Source organism: Eumetopias jubatus, unplaced genomic scaffold (genome assembly GCF_037043125.1).
Source record: "Eumetopias jubatus isolate StellerSeaLion01/CBP00866 unplaced genomic scaffold, mEumJub1_p1.0 scaffold_10, whole genome shotgun sequence".
Taxonomy (NCBI): domain Eukaryota; kingdom Metazoa; phylum Chordata; class Mammalia; order Carnivora; family Otariidae; genus Eumetopias; species Eumetopias jubatus.
In genome coordinates, this window is record NW_028274816.1 from 5,550,233 (window position 1) to 5,577,311 (window position 27,079).

Below are 27,079 nucleotides of genomic sequence, written 5' to 3' on the forward strand. Positions count from 1 at the left end.
CCCCTGGCATCAGGGCAAAGCCAAGTTAGGAGGCAATTTCTGCTCCACTACACTGTTAACAAGAGTTAACTACGCCATAAACATGTGCCTCTTGCCTCCTGTCAGGGAACACCGGATCTCTCGAAGACACCCTGCAGCCACCACAGCATGCCCATACATCACCCACTGGTTTTGCAGCTTTGTACTGGGACCCCCCACTTACCTAGAGGGGCCAGCCATAGTCTTGGACGGGGAGGACGGTCTTATGATACTTTGGTTCCCTATACTGCTTTCTGCAGGGCCAAGGTGAACACCAAACAAAACCAAACAATAAACAACAAAAAACACTTAGCCAAAGACAAAGAAGAAAATATTACCTTTTTGTAATAATTTCTCTCCAAGAGAGTGACTCAGTCACAAATTCTCTGAAGTTATCATTTGTTACAATTATGCCACCAGTTTTGTCCGCTAAGTGTAGTAGAAACCTATAGTAATATAAGAGGTTAAAATGGGCAAGCAGGCATTCCTGGCTTACAGAAGCTATGTTATAAGAAAACAGAAGGATTTCCTCTTCACAGGAAAATCACCAAAGAATTTAACTATGGCTAGTTAAGATGTAGCCCTTGCCAGCTGAAGATCAATCTGAAATACTGAATACCTCTGAAATTATTAGTGATTATAAATGAAGGTTTGGTTTTCATACAATATTCTGTTTTTAAAAATGATCTCAACAACAATTTACACATTTTTCTAGAAAAGTTGTATTATCATAGATAGTGGTCATCAGATGATGCATGAGGACTAAAGTCGAGAATAAATTCGAGTTGACAAGCCTGTGAAATCACTATTCAAGTTTTGGTTGCTAAGCTACAGTACTCTGGTTCTAAGATTAGCTGCTTGGTACAGTCAGCCTTGCATCAAAAAACAAAAACAAAAACCCACAGGTTCACATCTTTGGCTCGGACTTGAGATGTCTAGAACTATCATTCTGTTTAGCCCCAGTTATAGATCCACTCGAATGCCATTTATGAGAAGCTGCACTGGTGATACGGAAGGGTAAGAATTCAATACTGACAATTCTAGTTCATCGCTGGAGATTATTCACGCTCAAACCCTCTTAATGAGAGATTTGTGAGGATAATAATGTTGAGTTTTCTCCCTTAGGGTGACTGCATTTGTCTAAGGCAATGTAGACAAAGACAACAAAACAATACATTAAGAGAATCACTAGAATCGAAGGTGCAAACAACTGCTTTTATTAGTGATAGTGAATACTTCAAAGGAATTAAAAAACAAGCCTCATTAGTTTCAGAGGTCTTAGGATGCCTTGGAAAGTATGAATTAACGTTTTGATTTATTAATGAATATTTTATAAACTATTCCCAGCTGGCATGACTTGTAAGTGGTGAGGTTTGCTCAGAGGTACTAACAAAAATAGTAAGGTATTCTGAGTGCGTGTACTGTGAATCAAGAAATAGATCCAGGTCTGCTAAAACCCCAGAGTCATATAAATTAAGCACAAGCTTATTTAGTCTGCATACTTGCACATGCCTTGAAATTCTGCAGGTGTGCAGCTATAGTGTTAAGAGATCTGAAGGTTCTTCTCAAGCCCAGCAGCCCTCCTGCCCCTCCACCCGAGTACTGCAGGGTCTGAGGCCAGTATCACAGAGAGGACTGGGACTGGTCTCCCAGTACTTCCTCAGCCCTGCCCCACCCTGACGTGCTGTTCTCCTTCCACTTCCTCTCACGCTATTCTCTCACATCACCTCTGATTCTCCCCATCTGATCTGGTCTCTCATTCCAGCCTGGAGAAGGGCAAGGGGCTGGCAAGGAGAAGGCCCTGTGGACCTTTTGCTGAAGGAATGCCTGTCATCCCAAATCTGCCCCCCCGCAACCCGGGCCCCTCTTTTCATCTTTCACCCATCTATCACTCACTAGTTTGGGTTATAAGCCAAAAGCACTGTCTTCAGTGTGGGGGGACCATTCTGGCGGAATACTGAGGCAAAACCACCAGCACATTCTAAGAGCTTCAGGCCAGAACACCATAAAGGGGGTGAATGCAGGAGTGGAAAGAAAAAGTGACCACTACTTAGGTTCCCAGATACTGGTAGGGTTGCTACTACTGGCTTCCCTCCAAAGAGAAGGGTTTGAAAAACTGGCTGTCATGCCGCTGGTCATACTCAGGACCTTCCCTTATTCAATCACAACAGAACTCCCCCTATTATTTATTTGTGTGCCTTCTTCTTCAGATCACAAACTCCTTACAGCAGGAAATGTGTCTGAATCATGTGTGTTCCCAGAGCCTAGCTCTGTGCATTGCACTTGGTTGGTGCTCAGTAAAGCTTTTAGAAAAAAATGTAAAAGGTGCAGATTAAAGCCTACTGTCTTCAATGCACTAACACCTGCTTTCTGAGTGACACACCAACCTAAGAAATGCAGCTTACTCCTATCACACTCTGGGTCAGCTGAGACCATCTTTTATTACGTGGAAGAAATACTGAGGGCTCAGGTATGACAATAACAAACTAAGTCACTGGCCAAAATCAACCAGGAGGAGATAGATGTTTGAAAAGCATTCTTGAGCCTGCCACACTAAGACAAGACAAACTTTACTTGAACATTACTTTTATGCATCAAAAAAGAGAACTCAATGTCTGCTTTACTTATGGATTCTCAGTCATGTTTTACTAAGAAACAAACAAATAAACAAACATTCTAACCAAACAGATTTTAGGTAACGTTCCTAAACCCATATAGCAAAAAAATAACCCACTGAGTATATAACCTTAGTGACCATAAATATTAAAATTCTCAAACCCCTTGATCTATTAAGCCCTTTATGCATGGGGATCCAGGAGCACCACAAACTGTCTAAAGGAGCAGGTGGTGGGCTCCTCAGCACCCCGCACCCACCTCAGGAAGGAAAACAGCCTTTCGTACCTGTCATCATGAGAAGCAATTCTTTCTCCAAAGACCATCCGGGCAGGAGTTAAAGATAATATTCCAAGCTCCTGGAGCTGGGTTAAGAAGTGCTGTTCTGTTCATGGAATAAGTTGAATACACATTCAGAAAGAGGCTATCCTCCCAGATGTTTAAATAAATAAAAGTACCCCCAAATGTTTCACTTGGAGAGTTAGGAAAACCTCTACTGACTCAGGAAGACTAACTCATTGGGAAGAAAAAAAAAAAAAAATCAAGCAACATACATACTAAGGCAAATACAACATAAAAACTGATCTTAGCTATTTTTTTAAATATAAAAAAGTTCAACTCATTTGCTCCTGAAATTAAGAGTAAGCCATAAACCTGTATTTAATGAACTCTACCATCCAGAACGTTTTCACACTCACATCACAAGCAGTAGGACAGAGAGACTGAAGACACAAGTCCCAGAAAGAGGGTGGGGGTGGGGCAGGAAACAGAGGAAGTGGCAGGGGCACTCAGCTCTGCCGCATCCCAAGGAAGGCCTGTGTGGACCCCATTCCAAGAGTATGTCAAAATATCCCTCTAGCTGGCACTGTATCCAACCTCTCTGTTATCTGCATGAACCTATACTGATTTTCATGGGAGTGGGTCATGACAGAGAAGAAAAGAGGGTCAAAGCCAAACTTTAGAAAACCAGTCAATGGGCAAAAAGCAGCTAAATGCTCAGGGTAAGAGAGTATCCCCTGCAACGGTACTCACCACTGGCTTAGACTGAGCCCCCCCCTCCCCCCCCGCCGCCCCAGTGTTTTACTGTCCTAGAGATGCACAGCATGGAGGGCTCACAGGAGGGAGCACAAGACCCTCTCAAAGATCCTACTGCAAAAATTAGTGGCTCTGCCTCAGTCCTCAAGCACCCTCGGTTAAGACAAATACGCTCTCCAGGGGCGCCTGGGTGGCTCAGTCATTAAGGACCTGCCTTCAGCTCAAGTCATGATCCCAGGATCCTGGGATCGAGCCCCACATCGGGCTCCTTGCTCAGCGGGAAGTCTGCTTCTCCCTCTCCCACTCCCCCTGCTTGTGTTCCCTCTCTCACTGTCTCTCTCTGTCAAATAAATAAATAAAATCTTAAAAAAAAAAAAAGATAAATACGCTCTCCAAAATGAGGGAAGTTGGGATACTTGAGAAATGTGTGGTCTTACCATTTCCACCTCAACAGTGACTAAGTTTCACTTCCTGTTTAAGTTCTGGGTGAGCTCTGAACTCACCCTTCTCCTCCCAAACTACCTTTTGTGTCTACGCCAGCTGCTGTGTTAAGCTGCCTGGTACAGTCTCACCACTCCTCCTACTGTGACCTAAGAAACAACCTTACGTTTCTTTGGACTCCTGCACGATGCGCTAAGTTCAAAGCTCTCATGTGTGGCCTGCAGTCAATCATGCAGTACCGCACGATTAACAGACGTAATTTATATTAAGCTATTAAACAGACTGCTCAAAACCCACTCTATATGGGGGTTCCCAAATTTATCAAGTGACCATTTTAGAAAAGACTAATGAGGCAGAAGCCCAGACTAATGGAAAGACAGATTTAACCTACTTTTTAGAAAGTCAGGAAAATTTTCGTAATGTATAATGAACTCTAACATAACTTTCCATATAAACAACTATGTGTTACCTTTCCATCCTTCCCCCAAGTACTTCTTATGCCGTAACACACTCCAACTTATGTTCTACTGGGTGCAAAAGATTTACCATTTTGCTTTTAAAACTGCCGCCTAAGGCACATGGCTCTGCTCAAGTAGTATCTGTTGCAATTATAAGCCAACTCATTAAACATCTAGAAAAGGAGAAATCTGAAAGGATCAGTTTGCCTCACCTGTGACATTAGGATCACGTCTTGTTCTCCACTGTGGGACAAATACAGTGATGTTTCTGTTGCCAAGCTTCCAAAAATATTCAACTGCAATTGCAATTCCACGACAAGAAAAGAACTTTTTCAGACCGTGGCTAAAAGAAAACAAAACTTATTTCAGCTTAAAGTATGTTGAAGTTTCACCATGAAAAAGTGAAAAGGTGAACTCCATATACAACAAAAACAATTACAACAAAATTTCCTTTTAATACTTTTACATTCTTTGGCATCAAGTTGCATAGTTTATGACTTGGCAAAGCCAAGACAGAAGCCTTTGCATGACATGTGATTCTTAATAGCTTTATGATTTTTCTTGTACTTTGTTTAGTTAATTTAATTGAATGTGCTATTGGGACAGAAGGCAGTTTGAGCTTCATGGTAATACTTGTTTATTGCACTTTTTATTTCTGTTTTTGTTTTTTTTAGAGAGCCCATTCCAAAGAGTCCTGCCTGGTCACTGACCTCTAAGAATATTTTATTAAGAAACTTGTTGCTGGGGGTACCTGGGTGGCTCAGTCAGTAGGGCGTCTGCCTTCAGCTCAGGTCATGATCCCGGATCCTGGGATCAAGACCCGTGTCAGCAGGGAGCCTGCTTCTCTCTCTCCCTCTGCTGCTCCCCCTGCTTGTGCTCTCTCCCTCTCAATACAATCTTTAAAAACAGAAAAAAAGAAACTTGTTGCTGAAGCAGGAGTAGACAGGACTCTCCGATGACATGGTCCTCACAATTTCCAAAGGCTACAGATGCCTCCAGCTCCAGGGCTCCATACCCCTTCTAGGGAACTGTGAAACCTACTCAGTTTACAGCTTCCCGGAGATAAGTTGAGGACATGATTCCAGTGGAACTAACTGGGGGCCATGGCAGATGATTTTACTGAAGGAAGCAGAAAGTGCCGGGAGCAGATGCAAACAAACAAGGAACATTACAGAACGTAAGTCAGGATATGATTTTCTGTAAAGGGCCAGATAGGCCTTGCAGGCCATATGGTCTCTGCCGCACCACTCAAGTCAGCTAAGTAGAAATGAATGAGGGTGGCTGTGTTCCTTATTTACAAAAACAGGTGGTGGCCAGATTTGGCCCACAGTTCACAACCCGTGGTATAGTGGATTAAAAACTGACCCCACCCAAAAGTGTGGTAACAAATTTCAAAAGAAACAAGAAAAAATATTTAAATTGTATTCTCCCGCAGTTAAGTAAAAGTGGAGATTTTTAAAAAAGGGTTTTCAAGGTTTGACATTTTTTGTAGGTGGTAATCCATTTGCCTAACCATGAGTATTAGAAAGGAAAAAAAAAAAATCAAATCCCCCAAACTGTGAAGCTACAGTTTATGAAATGAGCATAATCTATCTTTACTATTTCAACAGTCACTTAGGTTCCAGTGACAGGAAATCCTGCATCTTCAGTCCTGTCTTCTCTTCATGTCTCGTGTCTCCATGTCAAAACCACCTGGTGGAGAATTCCTTCACTTAAAATTCCTGCCACCTCAGGCACAATGTGTCCCAAGTCAACCCCAGGCTCTCCCAATCCCCATCCCTCCTCAAACTCCAGTTAGACCCTGAAATGCAGCCATGAGGCCTCTGATCCTGGTCAGGGTCTTTAGTGGCAGTATTCCTCTCAACAAACTCAGGGCACGGCTTCAAGGTCCCCTCCACAGCAGACTAGTCAGGAGGGATCTAGCCACCACCATGTGTCACCACACTCGTTTCTGGCCACGTTTGCTTGCCATCTCCCTCTTCCTGGGCAGTGAGCTTTCTTCTTGCTGCAATCTTTGTACGCCTTCTCTTAACCTTCCTCCAGTGCCTCGGGACTCAATTCAGACCCTCTTCTATGAAGCCATTTCTAGAAACAGGCCCTTGATCATCTCTCCTCTTTCCTGTCTTGCTATCCTGTACTGTCCACTGGAATGACAGAATTTAGGAGATGGAACGGAGTTAGATTCCTGTTAGATAAAAAGAACGAAAGCCCTGAGAGGCTGAGCAATTTTCCCAGGCTGCACTGCCACAGGGTGGTTGCGCTGGGATTATTCAGGCTTCCTTCTTCCTGGGCCAGCGCCCTTCCTACCATCCCACAGTGGGACTGTCCCCACCTAAATCTATATTCTCATGAAGCAGGAATGGGCTGGACATTCAAGAAACTTCTAACACGCAGAAGAGCAGCTCAGAAACTCCTCCTTTAAGAGGCTAAAGTGCCTCTTAAAAGTGCCTCACGCTCTTCTCAGTGAGCCACAAATAAGAGAGTGCACGGGCATCAGCTTTGCTCCAAAAACACATGCAAGTAAACCCTTCTCGATGAAGTAACTCAGCAGTGGTTTGTTTATCTAAAAGCATTCAAAATATGGCAAGAATGTAGCAACAGGACATCTGTTACTGGAGAAAGGCTAGAGGTAGTTTTTGTAGGCCTCATCTTTTAAAAATATCTTTAAAAATCATTCTAATTGCTTAACAGTAAGAACACACCCAGAGTTACTGTCAACCACAGCCTGAACATGAAAATCCAAAATACAACAGCCTACTGGTTCTTAAAAAAAACCAAGGGATATGTATGTTAGTTAAGTCTGAAAAGAACAATCCTTGAGAGAAATGCACTAAAAAAGCTTGTCAAGTTTGGCTTATTCATCAGCTACAAATGTGTACGAACTTTTTCTCTCCCTATAAAGCCTTTGACTGCAACAGTTCAAAGTGGGTGGAACCCAGCTTCATCCCACTGGGTCCCAGAGGAAAATGAAGGGGAATGCAAGGAGATCCAATCCCGCTGCCTTGTACCACGCTCAGACTTAGATGGGAAGAAATGGCGTTTCTAGAAACATTAGCTCTATACTAATTTCCAGTGTTATCCTCAGTGATAAGATCAAATCACTATGGATACCCTGAAAAATCTCGAGAGCTGTTTTAGGAATAAAAAGAGCAGTTGAAAATTCTGGTGGAAAAGTTAGAGTTAGACAGAAAATAGAACTACACAAGAAAATCAAGTGGAGCCAAGTTCGTGTCCTCTAAGTAATATCGAAGGTCCCTGCTGCTTCCCACTTCAATTCCCCCACATCCTGGCTAGGCAGAAATGCGCCTCCTCACCTCCCTGCAGTCAAGCCAGAGGAACTTGTTGACAGGTAGACCCAGACCAACTGTCTATTTAGACTCAAAGACAAAGGATTTACATACCGTAACTCCTCCTCTACTTCTGGGAAGGCCAAAGCTCTGGGGCTTCCAGCTCCAAACAGATAATAGGCCTGAGAGGCCAGTGTATGGGCTTTCAAGGGAGATTAGAGAGATTTAAACTACTGTTTCATGTAGTTGGAAACAAGTTACATCATCCGGTTGTTTTCCATATTATAGCAGGCAGTAAACTGGAAGGTAGACTGTCCCAAGCAGAGAGGAGATGGGCAACAGATACTTCATTAAAAACTCACAGCAGTGATAGAACCAGACCGAACAGTGTGGGGGCAAATGGTTAAAACTCTTTTGGAGTTACCCCAGGAAAGAGTAATTTCCTTCTACAGTTTCCACTTAATAAAAATAGCCATGGGACCCTGATAGAGAAGACTAGCATGAAAAAAATGGTTAAAGTACACAGCGCTGGCGAGTGAAGGGGCAAACCTCATCTACACGGAAAATTATCTACCCAGATAAGTCAGGTGTCCTAATGCTGAAGTTTCAAACTGACCAAGTCTGAGTGTTATCTAGCCACTACTGTGATGTCTAGCCGTGTACCGCAAACAATTTCCATTTACTCATCATTTGACTCATTCATGGTGACAAGGGGAAAAACCAAGTAAAGATACGCATAATTAGCAGCATGAAGTGGGTATTCTGGAATTTCTCACAGTGTGTATGAATTGCAGACAGCACGCTAGATAGACCAATATAATAAAGGACTGGCAGAAACCCAGGGATGGGTAGGTCTGAGCTGCTGAGCAGGATAAAACCAACAAATACTATTGTTAAAGGGTTCAAATTTCATTTTTAACTACTTCCCCAACTACGTGGGTCAAATAAGTGAGGTTTACTCAGCAATGCTTAAGCAACTCAAGACTTAAGTACTCTATATTGCCAAGGCCTGAAAATTCCAACCTCACCTTCTATGGGAGGAGGCAGGACGTATGATGGCTCTGGGAGCCTATGGGCCCACACCTCCTATCTGTGTAATCTTGGACAAGATTTTTAAGCCATTTCATGTTATATGAAAGTATAGAACATTTTATCTCACAAATCGGTGTGAAGATTACATTTAAAAAGAGAAAAGTACCTGACACATGACAGGTGTTTCAGTTTTAAGATTCCAAATAATTGCTGAAAAATGTCTCAGTTAAAATTTAATCTAAATTGATCACTGGAATAGGAAGTTATAAAAGAGTGGTGAAAAGTCATTTTAAAAATCCTACTATTTCTTAAGTCTTTAGGGCATTCATTCATTCAACAAAATGTTACTGAGTGCCCACCATGTGCAAGCACCATGGACCTTGGGGGTATTTCAGTGAACAGGACACACATAAATCACTTCCTTCATGGAATGTACAATCTATAATTCACATTTACTATCAAAGCAATTTCAAATAAGGGTTGATTTTTTCCCAAATTTAAAAAACCTGAGTTGAAATTCACATAACATAATCATTTTAAAGTGAACAATTCAGTGGCATTTAGTACATTCACAGTATTGTACAATCAGCACTTAGATCTTGTTCCAAAACATTTCCATCACTCTCAAATAAGACCCTGTACCTATTAAGCAGTTTTCCCCCAGAATAAGAGTTAATTTTAGTTACTGGTATTTTCAGATCAATCTTTATCAGATTAAGTAAGTCTTTTTGGATAATACATCCTTATAAATAAATGTTGCTTTTAAACTGAGACATCTGTGAATTCAAAGAAAATTGGAATCCTCCCCAGATAATCAGCTTTTAAAAGAAAAAGTAATGAAAGTTTGCTCGTGGTTTCCCTTAGTGCACTAATTCAGTGGTTTTCAAAAGAGATGGCACTGTACCCAAGGGTGTGAGGAAATACGTGGGAGTGTTTTGGGGTGTCAAAATGACGGGGTTAGGTACTATGGGCAAAGTAGGAGGGACTAAATATGCAAAACATCCTGTCATGCCCAGGCAGTACCACTCTATATTTCAATAGTGACCGCTCTGAGAAATACGTTATACTCCCAAAAGGTTTTTAAATAGTGTCATCATCACTGCTCATTCTATGTTAATTTGCATTTCTTAGTCCTTGAACACCAATTTGGGACATCTCTGCACTTATAGAAATTGACAAAGGATTAATATTACTCACAATCATGACCTAAATTTTATATCACCACTTGGCTCAAGAAATTATAACAATGAGGAACTGGTGCTGGGCTTGGACTGTGGGTGACTGAAACTGCACTTTACATTTTTACTTAGATAATGCTATGCAGCTGTGGGCCATTTGCTGGGTTTCCCCGAAAAGAATTGCCAAAAAGCAAAGTGAAATGACAACAAACAGTATTATTTAGAAATGAAGACAAGTATACTACATATTTTTCCAGCCTATCTTTAAACTTTAACATGGAGAATGCTGGGATTTTTCTTTCTTTCTCTTGACAGCAAAATACAGTATCAACAATTCAGTCAAAAAATAAAAAGCATCCTTATTTTAAAAAATAGACATTAAAGTACTTATGGATAAAATGACATCTCTGAGCTTTCCCTCAAAATAACTCCAGTAAAAGGGGTATAGGCTCAACAAGACTGGCCATGAGCTGAGAACTACTGAAGGTGGGGGATGGGCACACGGAAATCCCAAATTCAAAAACGGATGCATTCTATTACCTTTTAATGTATTTGTTTGAAAATTCTAGTAAAAAATTAACAAAACAAAAAATAAATATATAACACTTATAGAATTCCTAGGAGAGAGGTCACACACACTATTCACTAAAATTCAGAAAAGTGTATCACCATCTTCATCCCATGTCCAGGTGCCCCTTTTCTTAAATGACAGCCACTTAAAATGCCAGACCGTGCAAACTTCTTCAAAATCAACGGAGTGACTGATTTTGAAAACTGGAGAGAGACTTTACCTACCAGTTGTTGAAATGGCATGATAAAGATGCCCTTTAGGACAGGGCAAAAGACAACAAATTACAGCAAGTGAAATTCAGCAGGCAAAAACCTACGTGAGGTCAAACAATGGGGCAGATACTCTAACTTGACCCCCTCTCCTCTTCACAGTCACTGTATTAAACCACCCCTTAGAGAAGAAATCCAATCCTGTACCAGATGTACAAAATCAGACTCTTCAGAGGGTTCCAAGACAGGTTAAATAAAAATGATCATTTAACTCTTTTTTACTAAAAGCAAATATACAAGCTTTTAGTAGCAGCAGAGGACCATAAAGAAGCTCAAACTGATGAATTTCCTTAGAAAGGCAATTGCTATCACTCTATCAACAAAGTACAACAGAAATACAGCACATCCATTATCACTGCACTCCTGCCTAGAGACCTAACACGCTGTAGTATAAAGAGACAGAAAAATCTTTTTTGGCTTTAAGCTGCATCCTTGTATTCAGAACCTAATGACATTCATGGTATTAAGAACCTAACGATTAGAAAAAAAAAGAAGCTAATGATTTAAAAATCTCTGTACTGTTTATCGCTGACTAGGCAATGCAAAGTGAAGACAAATTTTCTAGCATCTCTCGTCCTCAGAAATAGAGGTTCAGCAGGATGAAAAGCAAAGTTTACAACTCCAGAAGATGGAATAACACAACTTTCCAAACAGCCGTTTTGTGGTGTTTTTTTTTTCCCAGGTAAGAAAATCGATCAACTAGACAGATGCATAGCCTAAGTTCCTACAACTGCATGTAATTCTGAGACACTGCTTAGGACCCTATTTACAACTATAATGTAACTTGCAGAGAGTGGACTTACGTAATTGCGACATTGCTCCCATCTATAACAATGTGCTTCAAATCCGTTCTTCCTGGCTCATTTTTTAATTCCAGCTTGTAAGGTACTTTCAGAGTATCTCGGAACCTTTGAACGCCAGTGACTGAGGAATCAATATGATCAGACATTCCGGCCAACCTTGCGTCAATAACTGAAGGTAACTGGGGCAGTGGCATCGGTGGAGAAAGCGGTGGACAATTTGGCTTAGACTGGGGAGAGCTACAACACCCTGAACGGTTTTCACAGGCAGACTTCATATTACTTGGATGTAAGGGCTCTGCTTGCTGCTGCAAACCGTTTTCAGGAAAAACTGGAATTCTGGGCTGATGATTTGAAGCTCCTCTTGAAACAAAACTGACAACTTCTTTGGGACTTGAAGGGACAACAGAGGGTGAAAGGCCATCAGTTTCAAGGTCCATGTTAGAAACGTAATTCTGGTTTGAACTCCAGATTTCTTGTTTCTGTTCTATTGGCACTGTTCTGAAAGTATTAATTTTGCAATTTGAGGTACATGGTTTTGATTCTTTGAATGGTAACTGAGAAAATTTTTCTACCACATTTTGCTGTGTGTGAGTTTGTGTTTTCTTTGGGGTGGAATCCGTTGTAAGCTCATTTATGCTGCTACAAACACCTTTGTTTTTGGTTCTGTTGGTCTCTGGATACACAGTACCAGGTGAAAATTCTCTGTCTTCTTGGAATCTTTTATTTTCTTTTTCAATTTCTTCTAAGAGCAATAATGGTTCAGTAGATGGCCCATACTCCCTAATGACCTTTTCAACAATTTCTTGGGAGTAGCCCATGGTTTTAAAAAAGTTTACGAGGATGTTGTATTCCATTTCCTCAGTAGTGTCCTTTACATCTGGACTTAAATTTTCAGGATCAGCAGAAGAATCAGATAAGTCAATGATTACACTTGCAGCTAATGTCTTACCGTCATGTAGAAGCTCCCCCTCTTGAACGTTTTCCAAAGAAAACTGTTTCTTGGTATGCCTTTCTTCAGAATCAGAAAATCTCCTTTTGTGACAAATTCTGTCTTTGGAAAGTGCCTCTTCATCTGGGGTTAGACCATTTATTGGAACAAAAAGGACATCTTGTGAACTAGAAAAGACCGTGTCCATTTGTTTTGTAAGCTCAGAAACAGGAGTGCCAGCTTTATTTCTTGCATCTTCCTGCAAAACAATTTCATCTCTGGAAATATTCAGCCCTGTGGCAGCATCCTGTGGAAACTCTGCTTGTTTAGAATCTCTAATTTCAATAACATCATCATCTCCCATTTCAAATAAATTCTCCTCACCTTGTGTGAGTGTCAAAAGCTCCTTTTTCAAGGAAGTGGGCAGAATCAACAAGTCCATTGTATAGTTATCTGCACGAGCTTCAACAAATTGTTTAAATTCCCTTTTCACCTCAGATTCTTTCTGACTGTTGGGTAGATTCTCATTATTCTCAAAGAGTTTTACAAACTGCTGAATGTGACTCCTAGCCATGACCACAGCTTCGGCACTTCCTCTGATGCCAAGAAGACCAATGTCCAGAATGCAAAGATCAGCACAGGTGTCCTGAATCAAGCTCTTCAGAAACAGGCTCTGGGCCCCAACAAAAATGCAGTGCATGGCCTTGGGGTAACATTCTCTTTCTTCTAGTTCAGGTTCACAGATTCCTTTAATATATTCCTGTAAAGAGGAGATAAGAAATTAGATCAATTTACAAAAGCTCTTTATAGCACCCATTATGTTACACATGTAATTACAAACGTCAAGCTGTACAAAAAGCAAAAGCATGCTAATAACTTGGGAAAAAAATGCCATGTTGTAAATAAAAGATTCAAGATAACAGACATAAGTTGCTTAATCATTTCCGTTGGACTTGAAAACTTTGCCTTTAAGTCTAAAAAGCAGGTGTTCATAACATTTTCAATAATGTATCTTGCAATGTGATCTTTCGGGTCTGCCCAACTGCAGTGGATAAGGACAAGACTGGACTTATTTACATCTATAAACAACAAACATTTTTGCTTGCTACCAGGCATTTATTAATACAATGACATAATTAAGAGATAAGATTAACAAGTCAATTTACTCCAGAATAAACCTTGACTTTTGCTTTGCTACTACTGCCCTTAGTTTCCAGATAAAACAAACAGAGATTCTCAGGGCCTTAAAAAAAAACAAAAACAAAAAAACCCAAAATTTTTTCCCCAGCTGTCTGGACCAATGCATACTCTATATAATTTTGTCTTTTTTTTTTTTAATAGAAAGGCCAGACTGTTTAAATGTAGACCTAAATATCAAGAACCAGAGAGTGCTGGACAGTACTGCCCCTCTTAGATAGAAAACCAGAGTTTCTAGTAAATTTGGTATTAAACAAGGCCTCAGTGAGTTAAGAAAGGAAACTGGGTTCTCCACCAATTAGGTTATTCCCAGAGGCCTAAGTGTGAATGACCTGAACACTGAACATGCATGCACACACACAGGCATGGTGGGATACACTTAGTAACGTGGGCACTAGAGTCCGTTCTTGGGCTCAAACCCCAGCCATGGGAGTCTGGGGGCCTTGCTAAACTTCCGCAGCCCCTCTAACCCCATGTCCCCAACTGTCAGAGCGAGAGGAAGACGGTGCAATCCCAGGTGTTTTGAGAAAATTCGATGAGATAATAAAGTTCTGACGACACTGTCTTGCATCTAGTAAGTGCTTCCTAAATAATAACACTCCTAACTTATTAGTGGACATTTATAAGAAATGAGCCTGGCAACACATGACCCATACTTGACAGGAAAATCAGAATGGTGCTCCCCCAAATGGTGCTACTGAAGAGCTCAGCGTGTGCGGCACTGGTGCGGGCGAGGGTCTGGGGCCCTACCCCCACCGCCTGCTTGGTGTCACAGTGGTCACATGACTTCAGGGAGAATTCATACACCAATCCCTTGTTCACACATGTAGAACATTCCTGTGAGTAGATAAAAGTCCAGAAACAGGAGGAAGATGTCGCAGAGGAAAAGCCTGATCTAAGCTGTATAATGTTGTCATGAGATCTCTGCTTCCTTATGTCCCCTGGATAAACAAGTCAGTGGGCTTGGTGGTAAAGACAGGAGATGATTGGTGCTGGACAGAGGAGCACTGGTTGTTTATTAGAGCAGCCTGCTAGTTTTGTGACACAATAACTGTGTTAAACACAAAAGTACAGTAACCAAACATCCTTTTTTCCTGAATGTGCAAGCAGAGTGCTAAATATTGATGTCAGCATCCCTGAACACCTCCAAAATGGACATTTTACTACCGCTTGTTTGAACCTACGCTGCATTTAGGTTGTGTTTTGAAGTTGTTTCTCTTTAAAAACATTTTTATTTTGAAATAATCCTAGCTTTCCAGGAAGGGGCAGACAGGACATAAAGGTTCTGTGTACTCTTCACTAGTCCTCTCCAATCACACTTGTATCTTACCTAATTACAGCACAGTATCAAAATCAGGGTACTCACACTGATACAGTGTGTACATAGCTCTGTGCTATTTTATCACATTCAAGCAAATACCACTGCAATCAAGATACGAAATTACTCCATCACCACAAAGATTACCTTCATGCCACCCCTTTTTAGTCCAATATTTACCCTTACTTCCACCCACACCGTCCCTACCCCCCTGACAACTGCCAATCTGTTTTTGTCTCTATTATATTGTGACTTCAAGAATGTTATATAAATAGAATTATATAATTTCTGCCTTTTGAGATTGGTCTTTTTTTTTTTTTTAAGATCTTATTTATTTGACAGAGAACAAGAGAAAGCACAAGCAGAGAGAGCAGCAGAGGGAGAAGGTGAAGCAGGCTCCCCACTGAGCAGGGAGCCTGATGTAGGGGGCTCAATCCCAGGGCCGTGGGATCATGACCTGAGCCGAAGGCAGACGCTTAACCACTGAGCCACCCAGGAGCCCCAAGACTGGCCTTTTTCACTCAACATGATGCTCTTGAAACCCACCCAAGCTGTTGCATTTATCAAGCTCATTCCTATTTATCGCTGAGTACTATTCCATGATACAGATGACCTACAGGTTTTTAACCACTATCTACCGAGTGGCATTTTGGTTGTTTCTGTTTGGAGTTATTACAATGAAGCTACTATGAACGATTTTCACGAACAGGTTTTCATTTCTCTTTCATTAACTTCTCATTTCTCTGGGATAAATGCCCAGCAGCGCAACTGCTGGGCCATACGGTAAGTGCATGTTTGTATTTCAAGGAACTGCCAAACTGTGCTCCATAACAGCTCTACCATTTTACATTTCCACTAGCCATGTATGCAATCGAGAGATCCAGTTTCTTATCCTCACCAGCACTTGATATCACTACTATTTTTTATTTTAGCTGTTCTATTAAGAGTGTAGTGTATCTCATCATGGTCTTAGTTTATACTTCCCTAATGGCAAGTGATGTTGAACATCTTTCCATGTGTTATTTGCTATTTGCCATCTATATTCCCTCTTCGGTGAACTGTCTGCTCGATTTTTTGGTCCATTTTCTAACTGGAATATTTGGGTTTTATGCTGGGTTTTGGGAGTTCTTGATATATTCTAGAAAGACAGGAATCCTTTCTCAGATATGCAGCTTACAAATATTTTGTTCCATAGTTTGTTTTTTCATCCTCTTAACAGGGTCTTTTGTGACAGGAGAAGTTTTTAATTTTAAGGAAGTCTAGTTTGTTGGCTTTTTTCTTCACCAAGCCCCAGTTCCCAGAGGTTTCTCCTATGTTAATCTTCCAGAAGTTTTACATTTAAATCTACAACCCATTTTGAGTTGGTTTTCATATAAGATGTGAGATTTAGGCTGAGGTTCATGTTTTTGCTTATGGATATCTAATTCCAGCAATGTTTCTTGAAAAGACTATCTTTCCTCTATTTAATTACTTTTGCAGGTATCAAAAATCAGTTGGTTATACTTGTGTCAGGCTATTTCTGGGTTCCTATTCTGTTCCACTGACTTAGGTATCTTTCCCTTCACCAATGCCACACCATCTTGATTACTGTAATTATATAACGTCTTGAAATTGGATAGTAATAGTAACTATTTTATTAATTTTAAAATTGTTCTTATTCTAGTTCCTTTGCCTTTCCATATAAATTTTAGAATAATCTTGTTTAGCTATCGTTTAGCAGTTGTGTTAAACTAGCACACTGACGTGAGGATAAAAGACATTTGCTGAGTCTTCTGCTGTAAGAACAAAGTCTGTTTCTCTAGATCTCTGCCTTCTTTCATCAGTGTTTTATAATTTTGAGCATACAAACCCTGTATATCCAAATATTTCATTTTTTGGAGTGACCAAACATGGCACTCTATTTTAATTTTGATTTCTATGTGTTCACTGGTAATAGAGACAAAGAGATTTTGATCATGTATCCTGTGACCTTGCTAAACCTATTATTTCTAGTTCTAGGATTTTTTTCTTATAGACTCCTTGGGATTTTTTTTTTTTTAATAAGATTTTGCTTATTTATTTGAGAGAGCATGCACACAAGTGGCAGGAGGACCCTGAGTTCACAACCCGAGCTGAAGGCAGACACTCAACCAACTGAGTCACCCAGGTGCCCCTATGATGTTAGACTTTCATATACTTAAAAAAAATCATGTTGAGGAAGTCAATATGTTTCCTACTTATCTAGGAACAGAAATATGAATAGGTACTGAAACTTGTTAAATGCTTTATTTACTGTATCAACTGTTCTCATGTGACTTTACTTCTCCAGCCTTAGTGCAAGTGCATTTTTTGAATACTGAATCAGCCTTGTATCCCTGGAATGATTGCCACTTAGTCCTGATATGTAAATATATTGATGAATTCTACTTGCTAATATTTTGTTAAGAATTTTTGCATCTTTTGCAACTATATTCATGAGGGACTTTAGTCTGTAGTTTTCCACTTTTGTGCCATCTTTGTCTGGTTTTAGCATCAGGATAATAATGAGTGAGTGAAGAATGAAAGTATTCTCTCCTCTTGTATTTTCTAGATAAGATTGTGTAGAACTGATGTTAATTCTTTCCAAAACATTTTGTAGACTTCTCCAGTGAAACAACCTGGGCCTGGAGATTTCTTTTATAAGAATTTTCAAAGTATTAATTCAATTTCCTTAATAGCTGTAAGTCTATTCAAATTATCTATTTCATGTTGGGTAAGTTATGGTAGTTTGTACTTTTTGAGGAATTGGCCAATTTCACTAAGCTGTCAACTTTATGCGTGCAGTTGTTTGTAGTGTTTCCGTATCTTTTTGATGTCTGCAGGTCCTACTCTACAGTTGATACCCTGTTTCATTCCTGATATTAGTAATTCATGTCTGCTTTCTTAAGGGTTGCTAAGAGGTGAATTTTACTGATTTTTTTTCCCCCAAAGAACAAGCTTGTTATCTCACTGATTTTTCTCTATTGTTTGTTTTTTCCAAATTTGTTGACTTCTGCTATTTCCCTCCTGTTGCTTGCTCTGCACTTATTTTGCTCTTCTTTTTCTAGTTCCTAAAAGTGGGAGCTTCAATTATGGATTTGACACTTTATTCTTTTCTAAAGTAGTTATGTTATAAATCAGCACTACTTTAAGCTGCATCCCACACATTTTGATATGCTGTATTTTCATTTTTATTTAGTTCAATTTATTTTTTAAATTTCTCTAGAAATTATTCAATATTCAGAAGAGTGTTGTTTAGTTTCCAAATATTTGGAGATTTTCTGGTTATCTCTGTTATTGATTTCTAGTTTGATTCCTTGGTAATCAGAGAACTTAAGACACTAAATGACTTCTATATTTTAAATTTGTTGAGATTTGTTTTATGGCCCAGGATATGGTCTATCTTGACGGATGTTCTGTGGGTACTTGGAAAGACCGTGCATTCTGCGACTGTTGGGCAATGTTCAAACACACATCTATTTGGACCTGGCTGGCTAATGATGTTGAGTTCTTATTCCTGCTGATCTTTTTTTTTTTTATAAAGATTTTATTTATATGAGAGAGAGAGAGAGAGAGAGACAGCTAGAGAGGGAACACAAGCAGGGGGAGTGGGAGAGGGAGAAGCAGACTTCCCACCAAAGAGGGAGCCTGATGGGGGTTCCATCCCAGGACCCTGGGATCATGACCTGAGCCAAAGGCAGATGCTTAACGACTGAGCCACCCAGGCGCCCCTCTTGCTGATCTTCTGATGGTTTTGTCATTTGCTGAGAGAATACTGAGGTTTCCAATTATAATTGTATCCATTTCCCCTGTCAGTTCTCCCAGGTTTTGCTTCATATATTTTGCAGCTGTACTGTTAGGAATATACACATTTAAGCACTGTTAGGTCTTCTTGGTGAATGGACTCTCTTATCACTATGTAAATACTCCTCTTTGCTCTGAAGGCTTTGTCTGACAGTAATATTGCCATTCCAGCTTTGCTCTGATTAATGGCTGCACAGTATGTTTTACGCTCATTTTAACTTACCTGTATCATTATATTTGAATAACTTTCATGAAGACACCATATAGTTTGGTTATGTTTTTTAAATCCACTCTGACAATCTCTTTTAATTGGTGTGTTTATACTATTTACTTTTAATGAAATTATTGTTTGGGTTTAAGTCCACCATTTATTTATTTTGTTTGTTCCCTACTTCTAATTCCTTTTTTTCCTTACCTGGCCTTCTTTTTCATTATGCAAATATTTTTTAGTATTATAATTAATTGCATTTTTTACTATATCTCTTTGTATGTTTTTAAAGTGGTCATGCTATCAATTATAACATAAATGATCCACTTCAAAGTCAGTATTTTATCATTTCAAGAAGAATGTATAAACCTTATCATCTGCACTAGCCATTCTTTTATTTTCTGTATCTTAAGATGTTCTGACATCTTAGGGGGCCTTTCAGACCTGAGGAGAGACTTACCTCTGATTTCTATCAGGGGTGGACATGTGGGCAGACTGATCGATCTAGGGCTGTGGGCCCCCCACCCCACACCCATCTCCTTATCTAACTCACACACTAAGCCAATATTTCCCCTACCCTGTATCAAGCCTGGGCCAGAAACCAGACAACTAAGAGCAGTCTTTATGCCCCAAAGCCCACTAGAATTACCCAAACTAGCCAATTCTAAGTGGTTTATCCTATCCTGCCTTGCTCCTGCTTCTGCCTCCTGACCAAAACCTGATGCTTCACCTGTAGCCCAGCACAGTGAAGTATGCATCCTTCTCCTGGGAGATATAAATGATCAAAATCTTCCCTCAGTGGCATTGACTTCTCCACGCCATCATTCAGTCACTTGCCTAACTTAAAATCCCCTGGGTATAAATTTTAGAACACCACTATCATCCTTAATCTTGGTCTCCATTCTCTCTGCCCTCCCTTGTATGTTACAGTTATCACATAAATTACATGTATATATATATTTGAAATCCCATCAGACTATGTTATAAATTTTGTTTTCAACCATTAACTCATTTTAAAGAACTCAAGAGGAGAAAGTAATCTATTATATTTATCCAGATATTTATCATTTCTGTCTGAAGCACTTCCTTTACCAATTCTTTTGGAGCAGGCTACTGGCAATGATTTCATTTTAGTTTTTCTGCAACTGAGAATTTTTATCATGCTTTATTCCACTTTCATTCTTGAAGGATAACTTCACTGGATAGGGAATTTTTGGTCAACATTTTTTTGTGTGTTTTGTTTTTTACTACTTCAAAAATATTGTGCCACTTCTCTGGCCTCTGTGGTTTCTGATGAGAAACCTATACTCATTCTAACTGCTGTTACTCTACATGTGTTTTTTTCTAGATGCTTTCATAATTTTTCATTTGTCTTCAGTTTTCAGCACTGTGGTTATGACATCTGGGTGTGGAAGTCTTGGAGCTTATTCTGTTTGTGTTCACTGAGCTTCTTAAATTATATGTTTACATCTTCTGCCAGATTTTGGAAGTCTTCAGCCATTATTTCTCCAAATTTTTTTAGCGCCACACTCCTGTCTCCTCTCATTCAGATTGGATAACTTCTACTTTCTATCTTCAAACTCACTGACTCTTCTGTCACCTACATTTTAAAATCAAGCCTATCCAGTGAGTTTTTAATTTAGGTTATTGTATTTTTCACTGCTAACCTTTCCATTTGGTTCTTTGTATCTTTTTTTTTTTTTAAGATTTTATTTATTTATTTGACAGAGAGAGACAGTGAGAGAGGGAACACAAGTAGGGCGAGTGAGAGAGAGAGAAGCAGGCCTACTGCTGAGCAGGGAGCCTGATGTGGGACTCGATCCCAGGACCCTGGAATCATGACCTGAGCCAAAGGCAGACGCTTAACGACTGAGCCACCCAGGCGCCTCCCTCAGTTCTTTGTATCTTCTATTCCTCCACTGAAACCTTCTATTATTTAATTACTTTTAAGAATATTTGTGATTGTCTGTTGGAGCATTTTTATAATATATGTTTTTAAAGTCTTTGTTAGATGGGATACCTGGATGGCTTTGGTTAAGTGTCCGAGTCCTGATCTGAGCTCAGATCTCTGGATCTCAGGATGAGTTCAAGCTCCGCATTGGGCTCTACAATGGGCTCCACAATGGGTGTGGAGATAGATAGACAGACAGACAGACAGATAGATAGATAGACAGATAGACAGACAGACAGGTAGGTAAGGGCGCCTGGGTGGCTCAGTCAACTGAGCATCCGACTCTTGATTCTGGCTCAGGTCATGATCTCAGGGTTGTGAGATCCAGCCCCGAGCTGGGCTCTGCGCTTTGCAGGGAGTCTGCTTGAGATTCTCTCGTACTGCCCCCCCTCCCCAGCTCGTGGGCATGCTCTCAAATAAATAAATCTTAAAAAAATAAAACAAAAGTCTTTGTTAGAAGATTCTAACATCTGTGTCATCTTGGCACTGGTGTCTGCTGTCTTTTCTCAGGAGAGTTGATATTTTCCTTGTTCTTCACATGCCAAGTAATTCTGTATTGTATTCATTCTGAATATTATGAGACTCTGAGTCTTATTTAAATCCTAGGATGAATGTCGATACTTCTGTTCTAGCAGGTAATTAACCTAGTTAGATTCAGGCTGCAAGCTGCAACCTGTCTTCAGTAAGCTGTGATTCTAGTGTCAATTCAGTTTTTAAAGTCTCTGAGATGTTATCTGTATCTGTTCCGCATATGTGCTACCAGAGGCCAATCTGGAACCTAGATGGTAGGTTAGTTCAGTTTTCAAAAGTCTTTGTCATCCTGATGAAAAGTAGATCCACACATGTGTAGTTTAGGGATAAACCCAGGAGATCATCAACAAACTTCATGGAGTCACTTTTCTGAGCTCCTCCCTCTCTGCCATATTTTTAGTGCTTTCTGGTTCCCTGAGGCTCTTTTTTCCAGTCCTCCAGTTAGAAAGCTGGGGCTTTGGTTACCCCACTTTGCCTTGCATTCTGCAGCTGTGCCTGGGTCATCCCAGGGGACACACACAGAGAAAGTAATGAGGTTGGCCCCATCCTCTTGAGACCACAACTCCACCAATTGGAGAGGAAGGTTCTCCTCCCTCAGAACTTTGGTTCCTGCAACCTCCCCCTGCCACAGTCACAAGATTGTCTGGAAGTTGGTATGCATTGGAATGAAGAAAATGGCCTTTGCCTTCTATTAGGTGCTCCCTTTTCTGCCCCTGGAGTCCAAACTGGAGGGCTTCTCCTACTGCTCTTTCTATGCCTTGGTGCTCATTTCACTTCCAGGTTGAGCTGTGCTGAATTCAGGCTGGGGGACAAAAGAGAGGAAAAAGTGGCAAACTCACCACTGGTTTGGTGGTGCTCTGAATTCTGGTTTTCTAATCCAGTCTGCCTACTGTTTACTTTTCAGAGCCCTCATATTAGCTGCACCATGCATTCTATCCAGGTTTTCTAACTATATTCAGTAGAAGTGACAGGGTAGAGTATGCTTGTTCTATCTTCCTCAGAACTAGAATCTCCTGGCTACCTGTTAATATTTAAGTAATGCTGCCTGTTTAGCCTAAGTAAGTGCATGGCTGAATTCACATGAGTCAAATACTGTTGAGACTACTGTGCAGCCACTGGATGAGAAAAAGTTGATCACACCCACTCAGTGAAATGCCAGCAATTAGCCAACCTGGAGAGAAGAGGTTTCTTCTCCAGATAAAAGGCTTCTAAAACAAGTATCCTCTCAAACAAGGGCTAACTCTCAAATTGATCCAAGATGTAAAGCCCACCTAGCAACAGATCCTGCCCAGACACAAGGCTTCCAACTAGTTTTTCAGATTCCATATGAAATATAAAAAAGGACCCATGTCAGAATAAGATCTCAAATATGAAAGACAGGAACCAATAGAGGAGAACATAAAATAGAGGGAAACTAGGTACTGAATGCAGGGTAGGAAAGAAAACTTCAACAAAAGTTTAATTAGTGCTTTCAAAAAGATATACGATGATAATGAATTCATATAACAAAAATCAAGATGCTAAAGAAAGACAATCAAAATAAGAGTACTAGTAAATTAAGGATATGATGACCAAAATAAAAGTCCACAGAAGAATTTCAAAGACATAGTGGAAGAAAGCTCTCCAAAAGTACCACAAAAAACAAAGTAAAAAACAGGAGGGAAAAGAAACTTTAAGGGTCCATACATGATATCCAAAATCCAAATAACTGACATTCCCAAAAAAACAAAAACCAAAACCAAAAACAAAAACAGAATGGCAATTAATAAAGACGTAAAACAAACAATTTCCTGGAACTAAAATACACAAGACCCATGTATGACCAGTGAAAAAATTACATCAAATCCGGTCTGGGAACTAAAGCACACTGATACCATCTTAGGGTCCACAGACTATCCAAGCATGATTACTCTTTAAAGGCCCACAAGAAAAAAATCCGGGGGACAGGAAGGGAACAGGACACATATAAAAGAATGACAGTCGGAATATCCGACCTTCTCACAGCAGATCTGGACGAATGGGGGAGAAGGATGGCAACGCATTCAAGACTCTGAGGGAAAGTGATTTTCAATCCGTAACTGTCTACCATCCACACTAAAGACATTTCCAGACATGCTAAAAGCCAACAAAATTACTCCCACAGACTGTTTTCTTGAAGAACTATTTCAAGATGAAGGCCACCAAAAATAAGGGAGATGAAGTAATTAGTATATTCAATCCAAGACTGGCAAATAGAAGTCCAAAAACTATAGCTGTGCGGCAAACAAGCCAAGCAACTAGCTGAGTGGAGGAGGGAAGGAGGCTCAAGGGACGTTCTCCCAGAAAAGGCAGTTCAATGAGTAGCTGATATAAAGGAGTATTTGTACAATATTACGGATGTGTTTAAATCATATTTCACAAGCAGATGAAAATAGGGCAGATAAATTATAGTAAAAATTAAAAGCCGTATCAGAAGGAAAACATAATGTAATACAGCACTGGGCTTTGCAGTTAATATTTACAGAAGTCATTTTACTATATAAACCTTGCTTCTTGCTTTAACTAAAAATAAAATAACTATACTGGTGTCTTAGTCCATTCAGGCTGCTATAACAAAATACCAGACTGGGTGTCTTAGAAACAACAGAAATTTATTTTTTATTTATTTATTTATTTATTTATTTTTTTTTAAAGATTTTATTTATTCATGAGAGACAGAGAGAGAGAGAGAGGCAGAGGGAGAAGCAGGCTCCCAAGGAGCAGGGAGCCCGATGCAGGACTCGATCCCAGGACCCTGGGATCATGACCTGAGCCGAAGGCAGACGCTCAACCATCTGAGCCACCCAGGCGCCCACAACAGAAATTTATTTCTCACAGTTCTGATGGCTGGAAGCCTAAGATCAGAGGGCCAGTGTGCTCCGGTGAGGGATCTCTTTCTGGGTACAGACCTCTTGTTGTATTTCCACGTGGTGGAAGAAGCAAAGGAGTTCTCCCGGGCCTCTTTTATAAGGGTATTAACTTCATTCAAGCCCCTCCTGACCTAATCACCTCCCCAAAGCCCCACCTCCTAACACCATCATATCGGGCATTGGGATTTCACCACATGAATTGTGACAGAACACAAATATTCAGACCATAGTAAATGGGAAAATGGGGGGTAGTTTTTGCCTCACTGATCTTTTTTTTTTTTTGAAGATTTTATTTATTCATTTGAGATAAAGAGAGAGTGAGAGTGAGTGGGAGGGTGAGGGAGAGAGAATCTGAAGCAGACTCCACATGAGTGCAGAGCTCGATGAGGGGCTCGATCCAGGACCACGAGATCCTGACCTGAGCCAAAACCAAGAGCTGGCTGCTTAACCAACTGAGCCACCCAGGTGCCCCACCTCATCTATCTTAAAGAAAGTGGATAATGCCTAAAATTTATAAGAAATAGCAGTATATTTATAATTCTTTAGGTAACCATCAAAACAAGCAGCTAAAAACAGTAAAAAGTAGTTGCCTTTAGGAAGTAGAAGGGACTGTTATTGTTCCTTATAAAAACCCTCAGTACTACTTTTTTGTTTTAACCACGTGCATATATTATTTTGGTATATTCCTTATTTCCTAATTTTAATTAAATTTTAAAAATGGATACATAGCATGTTGTGATGCTATATTAGTGATAGCTTTGGTGTTAATTTTGTTTTGCTTGATTCTTACCTGACATTTAACATAAAAAATGTTAGCAGTTTTGAAATACTGTGAGTGATTCATCTCTGAAACAAATATTTTCCATTATTTCTGTTATTTTTCTGGATTGGTATAATCTTCAAGAAGAGCTATAACTAATTAATTGTGATTATACTGATTGATTTAGGATGTTCTCAATCCTATACAACCAAATAAAAAAAAAAAGTAAAAATTAAACTGGATGCTGAGATAAGACAGGTAACTGCAAAGATTTGTGATAATCCTGATTCTGATTTTTTTTAAGTAGACTTTAATTTTTCAGTTAAAGGTTCACAGCAAAATTGAGAAGGTACAGAGATTTCCCATATTATCATTTAATGATAACCATAAAAGTCTGTGTTTTTATCAACTTAATCAATTTTATACATTTGAACCTACAGAAAATACATACTCTAAAATTATAAATCTGATATGTGATTTACAAAAAATCAATTTACTTTTCATTGCTTATGTAATCATTTCACAGCAAGAGATATTCTTGGGGATGTATCCAGATACTATTTAGATTACTATCTTTCAGAGAAAAAAAAATTAAGTAAAAGTGAGATCCTCTGAAAAGATGATAGAGGGCCTCAGGAGAGCTCTGGAGGCTCTCAGTGTGTAAGCACCAGGAGGACTGGCAGAGAAATGCCCAATACAAGCAGAGTCATCTGACATTCCCCAAGAAACTAAAACTATTACTGCAAGATTAAATGCATAGTTTTGAGGGAGAGGTGTGCTAAGAGCTTGTTATAGCTTCACATGCACAAAACTGTGTGTGTACTCCCAAAAGAAAGGAGTATCCTTTGAGATTCAGACTACCATTTTTTCATTAATAATTTACTCTTGTGAATTACTAAGTAGCAACAATGGATTTTTATATTCAAATTCAGAAGTGAACAATAAAGTATACAAGTATACAGTATTACTACATTGTAGATGTCCGGCCATCAGTTGCGCTGATAAGTATCTGTGGACCCAAATATCCATCATTTGCATTTGGCTGTATTTGGTTATCTGAACATTTGAATGTTAGGCAAAAACTGTCTCCCTCATCCTGCCATATTCATACTCTGTTTACTGTACTCAGGCTTTTAAGGAAAAAAAGGAGGGGAGGGGGCATCCGGTATATACAATAATAACTTCCCTTTCAATAGCAAAGTGACTTTCTATTATTCTACCTTCTACAAACTCAGCTCTTCTCAACTCTATTCTATCATTTCACAAATCCAGACAGAAGTTCCTGGCAACCTGTGCCATTCAGAACCTATCTAAAATCAGAAAAGATCAAAGTGGCTACTCAAGAGTCTACAGGTTTGACCTGTGGAAAGGTTTCTGGGCACCACTGTTCACCATCTACCATCTCTTATTATGGGCGCACATGTGAGGCGCTTTGTCAGCTTATGGCCCAGGTCACATATGGTTTGAAGCAGCTGGTTGAAAGTACAGAAGGAACAACAGAGGGCACTACCTACAGAGCACGTAACAGCAAATGACAACTGACAGCACAGGTGCAAAAACAAATTTAAGGAAGACATAATGGTTAAAAGCCACAATTCAAGATCAGGTAGCATGAGTGCAAATCTGACACATTTTGGCAGCCGCCAGGAGCATAACTGTGGCCTAGCACAACATAACAGAAGACACTCAAGTGGGCCACAATCATCGAGGAAAAAGAAACTATGCAGGCAAGGAAGCTCTTAATACATTAGAGAGAGATTCCTAAAATGTTTTGGAACAGTAGTTCTCATCT

At 39.8% G+C, this 27,079-nt stretch overlaps 1 protein-coding gene across 2 annotated transcripts in view; it reads right to left on the minus strand.

Annotated features, from left to right (window-relative positions):
- N4BP1 (NEDD4 binding protein 1) overlaps positions 1 to 27,079 on the minus strand; it is a 47,660-nt gene that overhangs the window by 7,889 nt on the left and 12,692 nt on the right. Inside the window, exons 2-5 of one of the 2 annotated variants that reach the window (XM_028091236.2) lie at positions 11,706 to 13,393; positions 4,778 to 4,908; positions 2,920 to 3,016; positions 357 to 464 (exon numbers count right to left, since the gene is read on the minus strand). In XM_028091236.2, coding sequence (XP_027947037.1) covers positions 357 to 464; positions 2,920 to 3,016; positions 4,778 to 4,908; positions 11,706 to 13,393 — 2,024 coding nt within the window. The remainder of the gene's footprint in view (positions 1 to 356; positions 465 to 2,919; positions 3,017 to 4,777; positions 4,909 to 11,705; positions 13,394 to 27,079) is intronic. The other variant, XM_028091237.2, reaches the window with a different exon arrangement.